At 30.7% G+C, this 13,858-nt stretch overlaps 1 protein-coding gene across 2 annotated transcripts in view; it reads right to left on the reverse strand.

Annotated features, from left to right (window-relative positions):
- Positions 1-13,858, reverse strand: part of LOC100203801 (transmembrane protein 115) — a 78,593-nt gene that overhangs the window by 60,086 nt on the left and 4,649 nt on the right. The window contains exons 8-9 of one of the 2 annotated variants that reach the window (XM_065791506.1): positions 9,188-9,340; positions 8,860-9,077 (exon numbers count right to left, since the gene is read on the reverse strand). In XM_065791506.1, coding sequence (XP_065647578.1) covers positions 8,882-9,077; positions 9,188-9,340 — 349 coding nt within the window. In that variant the 3' untranslated portion in view covers positions 8,860-8,881. Of the gene's footprint in view, positions 1-8,801; positions 9,078-9,187; positions 9,341-13,858 lie in introns of those variants that run through there. The other variant, XM_065791505.1, reaches the window with a different exon arrangement.

A 13,858-nucleotide genomic window follows, 5' to 3' on the forward strand; every position in this document is an offset into this window, starting at 1 on the left:
TTATGTTTTAATATAGTCACTACCATAACAATAATAATGTAAGTAAAACATGCTTTAATATAAAGTCACTACCATAACAATAATAATGTAAGTAAAGCGCAATGATAGAATTAATGATAGAACGTAATTAATATAAATGATTCGCTGAAGCTTCAAGTCTTAAACGACAGGAAATGATATCTCGGTTTTAGAATGCTCTATAAATACAGTCTTTTCCACCTTTGAATTTTTCTATGGGAATTATTTATTTCAATGAGAGAAATGCTGAACTAATAAGTAATGCATTTGTTTAGGTATTTAGGTCTTTTAACGTTTTGTCCTACTCTTGAAAATGTATTGCTCTGTGTTTCTGGGGTTTGAGTATTAAACTGGGCTTTGAGTATCAAACTGGGCGAGTACGCCTACTTCAGATGCTTCGATACTTGTGATACCAGCCATTATCGAATTCTCAAGTAAACTAGGTGGGGTTGAAACTATTTCACTGGTTTCCTTTAATACATGCCGCTCTCTATTTGACTGATCGCAGGGTAATAGTCCTTTCCACTTTGAAGTTTGAGGCGTGCTAAAGTCCCGTTTGCATTTTCGCATCGCCCATTGACTTGTGGGTGGTAGGGAGTAGTTCTAGTTTTGATGAAATCGTTTCTTTCAAGGAATTATTTGAGTTTCACGCTTTCAAACTGTGTCCCCCGATTGGTGTGTATAGTAGTATAGTGGTGTCTAATAAAAAGGGCACGAATGATGTATTCTATGTCAAATATGGTATATTACTTTTGATGCAAAATTTATAGCAGAGGTAAATCTATATAAGTAAAGAAAATTTAACTTAACTCTACTACTCATCTATTCGTAGCTATATAAATTATGCAAATATTGTCTGGGGAAATACCTCTAAAAGTAAGTTACAACATCTTTACCATCTTTAGAAACACGCAATACCAGTATTATATTTTGAAAATGGTCTTTCACGTTCAAAAAACTCATTTAAAGATGTTAAAGCACTTAACCTTTAATAACTCAGTATCTGTAATATATTGTTTTATGTTTCGTTGTAAAAATAACCAACCATGATTTGTTTTAAAGATCTTTTTACTCTAAAACCTATAATTAAACATACTTTACAAAATAATAACTTATTAATTCAACCTTTTTGTTAAACAAAGTTCAATCAATTTTGCATCAACTACCGAGCACCTTATCTATGAAACATAATTGAACCTGTCATTTCGAAAAGGACATAAGTCCAAAACTTTTAACAGTTAGTTTATAAGTTTGAAATAAAAATTTCTGTATGATTTATGTTTTTTTTATAAAAAATAAAAAATACATAAGTTATATACGTTCCTTATTTATCTACTTCAATGTTTAATTTCTTTAACAACCTAGACATTATTTTAACAAAAATCGTATTTTTGTTGATTTTGAAAAGTTTTTGTAAATGGACTTGTGCCCTTTTCGAAATGACAGGTTCAATTGTTCTACCTAAGGCGTGTACAGGAAATAAATGTGAAAGAATAAGCACGTCATTTTTTTTTCTGTGGTTGTATTAAAATCTTTTTAATTGTTTTGTATTTTGTTTACAACGTGTAGTGGTTTCAACAAAATATGTTAGTTTTTGGATTTAACTTGAAATTAGTTTTTAAAATGACAAAAGAAGAAAACGTAAGAGAAAAAATTATGCAAAAATATTTACAAAATCCTAATAGTAGCTACAATTCGATAGCAAAATTGTTACAAATACATCCATACACCGTTGGTTGTGTTATTCAACGTTTTTCTCAAAAAAAATCGAACTAACGCAAATCTGGTGGTGGAAGAAAGGAAGGTTTTAAAGATATAAAACTAGTTAGAAAACTAGTTAACAGTTTTACGAATAACCCAAGCCTTTCACTAAGGGAACGCGCAAAAATATATGGATTTTCTCATAGTTTTGTTGCAAAAGTTAGAAACAAACATGGTTTTCATTCTTTCAAAGCATAAAAAGTGCCCAACCGTTCTGAAACTCAACAATAAGTGCAAGAACCCGCGGCGGAAAGTTGTATGACAATTTTATTTCTAAAAAATTCTGTATTATTGAAGACGATGAAACTTATATCAAGTACGATCATCAACAAATTCCTGGTGCTGTTTATTATATTGCCAAATATAAAGGAAAAGCAGATAAGAAATTTAAATACACAAAACATGACAAGTTCACTAAAAAAGCTTTGATTTGGCAAGCTATTTGCAGTTGTGGCAAAAAATCTGCATATTATATTTCTCAGTCCACACTTTCTGGTCAAATATATGTTAAAGACTTTCTGGTCAAGTATATGTTAAAGACTTTCTGGTCAAATATATGTTAAAGACTTTCTGGTCAAATATATGTTAAAGAATGTTTACAAAAACGTTTTTTACCTCTCATTAAATCACACAATAACAAATCTGTGTTCTGGCCTGATTTAGTTTCAACTCATTATTGTAAACTAACTATGGAATGGTATAAAAAGAATAATGTGAAATCTGTGCCTAAAACAGAAAATCCTCCAAACTGCCCAGAATTGAGAGTTATTGAAAAGTACTGGGCTATTATTAAAAGAAAAATGAAAAAACAAAAAAGCTTTGCAGAAACATTAAAGATATTAAAATATCATTTAAAAAAGCATCAAATAGTTTTGATTCTTATTCTGTGCGCAAGCCTATGGGTACCACTTAAGCAAAAGTTCGAAATTTTATTAGATTCCTACAGGAATAATTAATTTTTTTTAAATGTTTGATCCTCTTATATTACTGTATTAAAGTTATTACTTAGTTCAAAATAAAAATTGAGGAGTACTTTTTTTTAGTTGTTTTTCTACTTTCACATTTATTTCGTGTACACGCTTTAATTTTAATTGTCAATCTCGTTTTCCGTTTTTAAAACTAAATTAAAAAAACAATATTTTTTCTACTGATAATGTAAAAAAAAATTGAGATGTAAAATACATGGAGCAAACTTTAAACATATGTTTGTATTTATGTTAAATAAGGATGAACGTGTCGTTTTGGAATGGTGAAAATTTTGCTTAAAGAATTGTCAAATTCAGACTTTTTTTTAGACGAGAAGACAAGATTATGATTCATCAAATTTGATGGTTAATGATGCTGTACACCGTTGTTTAGAAGCTCTGGCATTTTTTATTTAATATATTAATTATTAATATATACACCTTAATTTTCAGCGTCGACACATTGCTGTAATCTATTGTTTTCAACGGTCATTTGTTTTTTAAAATTAGTTTTAAAAAGTTTTAGATTTTAAAACGTTTAAAAAAAGTTGCAAGTTAACTGTTAAAAGATTGTGCGCACATTAGAAAAGTTGAGTAAATGCCATAAATGTAATTCGAAAATTGTGTTAAAATTTACGATGGGTTAGTTTCAATTACAAAAGAAAAGAGTTTCACTTTAAATTTTTTTATTTAATATGATTTGGTATGATATTTCATTTGTGATAAATACCTAGGTAATACACATACATAGGGTCAACGTATGTAAACCATCGCTGTTTTTTCATATAAAAATCGAATATTTATCCGATGTCTTGTGTTTAGTAATGATATCAATAACAAGATTAATACCGACTCGACAAAAAACAAGTTGTACAGTTGCGTTGGTCCAATCTATGTAAAACCATCGCAAAAGTTGATTATTTTTACGACCAAGACCCAAATTTGATCAAATGTATATAACCAAACCTTGATTCGATGTATTAACGTTGTTAAGTTTTTAATACATTAATTAACGTTGTTAATTAATGTATTAACGTTGATCTAGTGTATATAACCTAAAATTGATTCAATATATAACTAGAAAACATTGTTTTTTACAATTAATCTATATAGACATTTTTTAGAAGTTCATTAGAGTTTTGCTCATCGGTTACTTAGTGAACCATTAGTGGCAGCCGCTATAAATGGCAAGCCGATAACTTTCCGACACGTTAATAGTGGCTAGTCATTGGCTAGCTACTTTTGGCGGCTGCCACTAATGGTCCACTAAGTAACCGATGAGCAAAACTACAGTGGTTTGCTCAAAATACCTATATAGGTCGACTAAAATTCCGCTGTATAATTTTTGCTGGGTCAATGTTGTTCCAAAAAATATATTTTTAATATATTTTTTGGATCAAATTTTGGATCCAAAAAATATATTAACAAAATTAAATTTTGGTAAACATCAAATGCAATGTTGACCCAACATAAAATGGATCGTTTTACTATCAAAAAATACAAAATTGAATAAATACGTACAATTTGCCAAACTAAAATACAACGTGGTGTCAACGTTGTAAAATTTTAAAGATTTTCTAAAGATTATTTAGTTTAAGTAGAACTTAAATTACATAATCTTTAGAAAACCTTAAAATAAAGTTTAAATTACACAATCTTTGAAAGAATTTTTTAAATAAATTAATAATTTAAGCTCACCTTAAAATCTAATTTGAACTTTATTTTATGCTCAGCTAAATCTCATTTTTTATGCATTAATATCTTTTTTTATTTTTTTAAAATAAAAATATTATCGAGAGATTATACCATAATGAAAAAATAAATAAATAAATATGTTTAGTAAAAACAAAGTTTAGTATAAAAGAGGTTCCATGTTCAAAAACGCTTACCATCTTTTGTTGAAACTGAGACACATCCTGGTTCCTCAAAAGTTTGTATATAGTTTGATAGGGAAATTATGATATTTAAAATACAGTTTTTATCTATGTTATAAACAACATCTTGGCAAATATGGGGCAATGGCAGATATTGGCAGTATTGGGCAATGGCAGATACCGGCTATATTGTGCATTGGCAGATATTGACAGATGCGCTATATCTGGCAAATTTGACTGAAGTGATTGTTTAAAATGTAATTAATGAAACCTTTATACATTTACACGCGTAATACTTTGGTACTAATCAAATGCTTTTTTTTTTCTTTAAATTTTTGTTTACATTAGTTTGTCGTTGTACAATTATATAGTGATTAATAATAATAGTAATAATGATAATAATAATAATAATAATAACAATAATAATAATAATAATAATAATATTAATTATAATAAAATGATAACAATTACATTTTACAAATTTACAATGATAAACAATATAAACAAGGTAACTGAAAGAAGATCACAAAGATTTTGTCATCAGAACCTTAAATAAGACATTTTTTAAAATGCAGTAGTAAACTTCCTACAATAATAAGATGAAATAAACTAATAAACTTCTTACAATAACGAAAGAAAACAAAATTTTTCAAGTATATAAACTAATACAATAATCAAGGCAAATTAACTTAACAATTATCATTAATAACAGAGAGTTGACAATTTTAAAATTTTACGATTAGTAGTACTTAAATACGTTGTCCATGGAAAAAGTAAAACTTTTGAGTTTAGTTTTAAAACAGGGAACGAAGAAGGCAAATCAAAAACTTGCAATATAACTTTATTCGAAAGATAAAGTGCACGGTATTTAATGCAAAACTGTTTAAACTTGGTTCGGCATATCTATTAATTATGTTATATATATTAAGTAACCTCATTTTGTTAAATAAAAGCTTTTAATGAGTAAGACGATTAATAGTACAGATTGCGTCCTTCCGACGGTTACAAAGGCGTTTCGATCTATTTTTATCAGTGCTTCCCCAGGCAATATTTACATAACTTTAAACAGTTATGGATAAACGAGTAATAAAGTTGGAACAAGCGAGCAATAAAGTTGGGACAAACTCTTCTTATTTAAATAATCTCTAGTTTTATACAAAATTCTAATATTTTTAGAAACTTTGGTACATATGAAATTAATGTGAATTTAAAATTTCAAAACAAGCTCATTGTCTAAAGGGACTAAACATCCCTATTAATAAAGATTATTCTCGAGAGACAACGATAATAAGGAAAAAATTATTATTATTATTTTTTTGTTAATTCACCTCCTCAAGGCCCAGAAGGCCACAACAGATGAGGAAGCTACTTAATTGTGGTTATAACTCTCTCTCAACTCTTTAACTCCGAAACACGAACCTTGACGAACAAGGATGCTGCACGGGAAACAAGTTTAGCGCGGATCGAACTCGGAACTTCTCGCTTATGAAGCGAGCGCTCTACCATTACACCAATACCGCAATTTATATTCATAGTGGAAAAGCAAGGGAAATGAAGGAACGTGACTGTAAGGTGCAAAAAAAGGAGGGAAAATGAAGAGAACGTGACTGCAAGGTGCGATAAAATTATTAAACTAAGAACCGTATATACCAAGAAAGACTTAAACAAGTAAAAAATTCTATTTGCTTTAATAAAAGAAGATTTTTAATAAATGAAATTGAGACTTTTACGTTAATGTTGAGGAAGTATCTTGTTATATTAGCTAAATGCAACCATCATTTACGTTATTAACTTTAAACATTAAAAACCTGAAAAAAATTTGAAATTCCTTAATGTATTAATATACATTGAGGAATTTCGAAACATAAACTATGAATTTAAAGTAATATATTTTTTAGACACATTAAACCAAAAAATCATTGTCCTGCAGGCAATGAAAAACTATTTGTAAATCTAGATAAAAAATACAAAATTCTTAGCAAACACAATGTAATTTTATTTGCAATTCCACAGCCGTTTTTCAAAACGCCTTAAGATCAAAAATTTCAAATTTATTAAAATAAAGTAATATAGATGGGGGGAGGGGAGGCGTTGTTTGGAGGAGGCAATCGCTACTATCCCCCCTCCCCCCCAAGTTTCTTAAAATTTTATTGTTTTTTCATTCAAGTTCTATTTTTTGCTGCCCTAGACCGCTTTAATTTCTGTTCCCGCCCTCCAATCCCCCTCCAACGTTTTCGACCTTCCTACGCGACTGACTAATACTACAAAACAGTTATATTAGTTGCATCTGTTACAAGAACCACGTTTGAACTCAATTTCGGCGATGTTTTCCATATATGGACGAGGAGACATATATTGATTGATTTTTTCCTTTAGCACAAAAATGTTTTTGGCCTTAAAAGAATAAAAGCTCCCTTAGTTATAGCTTCAATTTTTATAAATTTTATAGAACTAAAATCAAACTTACCTGCAAAATTTTAACTTTTGTATTTCGTTTTGCTGCTTCCACTCTTTGAATAAAACCATCGAAATCATACACGTGACATCTTCAGTTGCTTCTCTTTTAAATGATGAAATAAGTCACAACTCATACATGTATGACCACTTTCCAAATATCTAATTTGATTTTGATGGCTGAGATTTCATTGCTATCAGAAACATCACTAAACTCCAATTTTTGTTTTGAGCGGAGTAATTATCACACCAAATAGTGATTTCAGATTTGTCCCGATATTCATCTTCAGTCCGCAAAACATCTTGAGCTAGTAAAATAATTGCTCCAAATGTTGTGGTCTTTTTGTTATATGTGGATGCATGATTTAAATAGATGATTTTTGTGTAAAAGTTTATAAAAAGACTGCAGAACATTTGGAGCTAGTTGTAATAATTGCTATAATTGTTGTGTGGTCTTTTAAAAAATAATAACACAAAAATAGTTACATTTTGAAATAATTTAGAATTTTAACGTTGTACGTCAATCTACTGTACATATGTACAGCAGACTGACATTATGCAACTTAACATATTTTGTGGTAGTAAAATATCAAAATATGTTAAGTGTAAAAATGTTGAAATAATTTAAAACAAAATAGCGCTTACTATTCATTTCATTTTCTATTATATATAGAATGTATAGATTTCCATTATGTCTTATACGGATATATACTTCTATAAAATACGGCATAAATGCATTGTATATAGTATATATATCTATATTATTGTTTTTTTTTTTTTTTTTAGGTGCCCCAAGAAGTCCTAACGGATTTGTCACAGAGCACCGCGGAAGTGCATTTAACCGGGAAGTTCACGCCTCCTTCCTTACCGTGACGCGTAAATATGTCCAGAGGTCGTTTCGAACCTGGATCTCCTGCTTATATAGCAAGCGCTCTAACCACTGCGCCACGGCCGCGTATGTATATATATGTATATATATACATAGTATATGTATCTAATCCAACAAACAAAACTGCAATTTCTTTTTATCAGTTATTAATATAAAATTTAATTAGTACGATTTGCAAATAATCAATATACAGTTAGCGATTATCAAAATACTACGCACGATTTTAATAGCCGCATCAGAAATGTTGTTTGAACTCGTTTTAAATGATAAATCTTTTTGTATCATAACTTTCACGCTACCAACTTTAAAGTCAACGACATTAATTGCTTTTATATTTTGGTAACAATGGCAACTTAAATTTTTAGTAACATACTTAATCAAACAAAAGTAAATTGAAAATTTTTTTTAGTTATTTTTTTATATTACTTAGCATTTTGTTAAACTGTTATTATATTTACAAGGTAAATAAATAATATTTACGAGGTAAATAAAAAATATTTACGAGGTAAATAAATAATATTTACAAGGTAAATAAATTATACTTACAAGTTTATAATGAGAAATTTATCTTACTTGCGAAAAAAATATTTTCGCACGTCTTCGCTCTGTCCGACAAGGCACTTTAATGTTTTTTTATAAAGATCAAAAACAAAACAAAAGGATTACAATAATAAATTAAAAAAAATCAAACTCCTCTTTGGCACAAAGTGCGATGTAAACATTAAAAATTTTAAAACTTTACCCTACAAACTATTCTAAGATTAAAGTTTGGATATTAAATGGAATTTACAGTACGCAACGGACTTAATAGGTGCATCGGGCAAATTATTTAATAAACTATTATGATGCAGTACAGATTATTTGTATACGAAAGAAAATGCGCAACAATGATAAATATAACCATGAATTCAAAAAATGTCTTATTGAGTGTACTCAACTCCTTCCTCTAATTTTCCTCGATTATCTTCGATAGTAATGTCTATTTTTGAAGAGGATTCGTTTAAAAGATCCGTCTTTTTAATTTCATCTTCTATAGTAGGCCAACTGTCTTCGCTGTCTGGTGATGTTTTTTTCATCTTCACCAAACGCTCATTCAAAGCTCGCAAAGCTTTTTTTCTAAATAAAAAACAAACATAAACTAGAAAATAAAATTAGAAAAGTTAGTAGTTAATGGCAATAGTGTATGAAAACATATATTTTTAATAGGTAGCTCATCAAATGAAAACCTTCTTCGTTCGGCATCTACTGGATCGCTACCAGGTAAACTTATAGTTATACTAGATGGAGCTCCAACATCATAAGTTTTGACAGGATTTGTACAAATTCCAATCTTTACCATTAAACGAAACAAATTGTTCGATAGAAATCGAACCGGAAATCTAAATACAAAGCAATAACTAAAGGTGTATAATATAATGCAAGAAAATAATATCCAATAATTACGGAATTTCAATTGTTAAATGAAATGTTTATAACTTGTTAAAGTTAGAATGATCTTTTGATTTCATCGCATATGTTAAACTAAACAACACCATTATCCCCTAATAATAGGAGTCCATGATAAACTTTGAAGACTTTTTGCTTTGGAGTGGTGTTAGACATGTCGCATGTCTCCTTACCAAAAAGCATGTGTAAAACTATAATAAACTTTGTCATCCATTAAGTTTTATGAGACTATTTAAAAAATCTTTTTTTTATTCAATACTGAGATTAGTTTAGAATATTTTAGGAGTATTAGAAATAATGTTTTCTTTTATTTGTCATTTGAAAAAATTTTATGATTTAGTATCGAGTTTTAGAGCATATAAGTTGGATGTGTGTAGTGTTACCATAAACTGGTTTTTCTGCGCAAGAGCGCAAGAAAGGTGCGCACAGTTGAGTACATACGTATTAACTTTATACACTTAGTTAAGATGTTTATAAACCGTTTCATATTTAAGGTTAAAACAATCTTACTGCTCTGACCTGGATATCATTAGCCAGGTATCAACTTGTACGGTATTAGAACATGATGCGACTATCATATGGTTTTTAGGTGAAGATTTCATATTTGAGGTTTGGCTGCAGAAAACAATTAACTCAATAATATTTACAAACATTAAACTGGTATATATGGGATTTTGTGTTGATGTGTTGCTAATACAAACTATAAATATAATGAAATTTATTGCATTAAATACTTCACTGCAGTAAACTCAAAAAAGTTTTTAAAAAATCTTTTACAAAGACATTTTTTATTATATTTCGGTTCCCATACCATAACATAAAAAAAGTGCAAAAAAATCAACATAAAATTAAATTTTGAATAAAATGTGACTTTTTGTCTTTAAATTAAATTTAAATTCAGATTACTGATGTAAAAAAAGATATTATATATATATATATATATATATATATATATATATATATATATATATATATATATATATATATATATATATATATATAAATCAAATCTTGATTGAAATGATTTTGAGAGGTTAAAAATTAAATTTATCATGATAATTTTCGATGTTCGTTTTTAAAACGTTAGTTTAAAAGTGAACATTTTTTAAAGTTTTTGATTCTTATATTTTGTAAACTTATTTTTCAATACATTTTTATACATATTATAAAGGTCTTATATTTTATTATTATTATTATAAATAGTCTACAAAAACTATTGCAATTGTTATTAAATTCATTTACAGAATGTGAAGAAATAACAGAAAAAGGCAAGGCATTCCATTGAGATACAATTCTATTAGGTAAGAATGCGAGTCATTTGAAATTTCTCTGACAATGGCCTGTTCGGTGTAGTTAAGGCAGTTTTAAAATATTATAGCGTCTGTATGATATTTTGTTGACTACGACATATTTCCGTTAAATCATCAGGTCTGTGAATTATGAAAATACGGAAAAAATTAAAATGATAAATTTTGCGGTATCATAAAATAAAAATTTTTATAGCGAAAAAACCAAGACCGAAGATTCTTTTTTTTTTTAAAAAAAACGTCTTAAAGTCACAATCGCTTGTCCAAATTTTAATAAGATTTTAAATAAATACATTTTTAAGGTGAAATGAACATTATAGTTTAACAATATGATCTGTTCTGACCGTTTATTGGCAATTTTTCTTAGTTAAGAGCTCTTTTTTAGTCGGAATTCAAGTATTTTTTGTGAAAATTAATAGAAATATTGTGTTTTGACAAATATATATAGCTGGTATACGTCAGAACTGATTAGAACTAGGATTGATAGTAAATTAAGGAACTTTTTCAAAAGATTTTAACTAAACTCATGTTAACGCCGATGAGCAGAATTGATCTGAAGACTTCAAATTGGTGTTCTTTAGATTCACTATTACGGGTAGTAAAAGGTTTTGAAAATTATATAAAAAAATGAAAAGTTTCTTTAAATGTTAACCCATATAAACCCATGATTTTTAAAATGTGTTTCTTGTCTTTATTTGGTGTGATTTAGGTCCAAATGATCAATATTCATCAACTGTTTCATAATTTTTTATATACTTAAGTGAATATAGGTGAAAATATAGGTGTCAGTTTAAACTAACGCTAGCTGCAGGAGGGTACAGGTTTTCTCACGTGTCATATTTGGCTATGACAAAAAGAATAGTCAAACTCTGAAACCAGGAATCACATGGCAATGTTAACTGATGCAGCATAACTCACAGTGACGTTTTATAACTGTTATTAATTATTTCACAAGGCCACCTAGCGAGTGAAAACTGCCCGTTTGACGCAAAAGTGTTCAGAAACAACGAAATGGATGCAAAAAATATCATGAACTTTTAAATAGCACATAATAACTGTAATGTCACATTAATGTTAAGTTGCAAAGACTATATTTCATTGACAAAAACAGGCATCAGTTATTTGCAGTGGAATGCCTTAAAGCAACCAGGATGCAGTCCCACATTGCACTTCTCACAGTAGAAGACTGATGTGCCTTTGCAACAGAGTGCCACACATCGACGCTGTGTACCCTGAGCAATCCAGTGATCTGTAGCATCTGTGCGTACTTCAGTAAGTACTCGTCGATCGACTGCTACACGAGGTGGCGGATACGGCACTGAATTCTTCTTCATTGATAGTGTCTGCACATAGGTTTGTGCAATCTGACGTCGAAATGACAGCAGATCATGCTCTGGGGCGCCAGGTATTTTCTCCTGCATGCAGTACAGCTGGAAGGCGTTCTGAACGGCCAAATCAACACAAAATCTAAATATTGGCCAATACCATTTCTTTGATCGGTGCTGAATCATATAGCAAGCTAGATTTTGGTCTAGGCGGTCCACACCGCCCATCCCATAATTGTACAGTTGTATTACTGAAGGCTGATCAACGTCTATGCGCTTCTTCTGTGCTGATGAAGATCTCTTAGCTTTGCGAAATGGTGCGACACCAGCGTAAGTTGATGTGACTGTCACAACCTTACTGTCATGCCAGCGTACCAAGCATACATTAGCCTTTTGATCCAGGGCAACGTCATGCGAGCCACGAGGCAGCTTGTTCATTGCTTTGATGTTTTTCAATGGCGCATCTTCAGTTCGGTTAGAACGGAGAGTGCCCGTGGCGGCCATTCCTCTATCCGCTAGTAAGCGCAAAAGTCGTGGGCTGGTAAAGAGGTTGTGAAACACAATGTGAAAGAAATTACCGTCACGTTTTGGTAAATCTTTTGTGAGTTTGACCACCACCGATCCACCGAGGCCCAGATCTTTATCTGTCGTGCCAGCACCTTGATATGGGTAGAAATTGATTACATATCCCAAACGAGTTGCTGCCACCCACATCTTATACCCGAACTTGATGGGTTTGCCATGGATGTATTGCTTTGCACCGTGTTTTCCGTAATAAGAGATCATACTTTCGTCGATGCTGATGATTTGTTCAGGCTGAAAGTTTGCCAGGCAAGCAGCATTGATGGACTAAGAGGGCGGACTTTGGCAAACCTGTCAGTCATATCAAGTTCGTTGTTATTGGCAAAATGTATATTACTCATTATGGATCTGAATTTATTGCGTGACATAGCGGCCGACACCATGGAATCGTGTACATCCCCCGCAGTTTCCCAATACATAGGGCGACGAGGCAGAGGAGCAGAGCCGCTTATTAGAAGAATCGATAGGAAAAGCTTGAGTGATGTAATGTCCAGATCAAAATTGTCATGGCCTTTTTGAGCAGCGTATTCTTTGCTTTCGTTGCATATTCTGTGCATTATTTCTGGTGTCATGAACAACTCAAATAATGACACTGGTGACAGATGGTTTTCTACTTTAGGTGGGGGTATGGTCCATGGAAACTTTTCCTTTCTGACGGCCTCCTTGAAGTTGCTTTTGACCCATGACGGTTTATACGGAACTTGTTTCTTTGTTCTCTTGTGCTGCGGACCCTGTTCCACTATATCATCTGCAGTGTCCTGTGTATTATTTTCTGCATTGTCCTCCTCTGCAGTGTCTTCTGCACCGTCCGACTCTACCATTCCAATAACATCAGTTCCATTGGGTCTTCGTAGTTTCATCGTCGCTTCCGCCAGAAGTTGATTACGATTGAGACTGTTTAAATCTCCACACACCTCATTCTCATCACCAGAATCTTCGTCAGTGTCTGCACCAGAGGTTATTGGAGGAACAATTGATATTTCGGCGCTCTGAAGATATTCATCGTCTGTATCTTCTAGCAATTGTAGCACCTCATGAAGCCGGTACCTGCAAAATATATGAAATTAGTTATTACTTATTTATTTGGTCTGATGTTGAAATGACGTCAAAGTATTCCCACAAATTACGTCATTATAAAATAGCAGTAAAATAATAATAAAAATTAACAATAAACAACTCTCAACCTTCAAATATAAGAACTCAGAAGGGAAATAAGGTGGGTCACAGTAACTTAAAT

This window comes from Hydra vulgaris, chromosome 02 (genome assembly GCF_038396675.1).
Source record: "Hydra vulgaris chromosome 02, alternate assembly HydraT2T_AEP".
NCBI lineage: Eukaryota > Metazoa > Cnidaria > Hydrozoa > Anthoathecata > Hydridae > Hydra > Hydra vulgaris.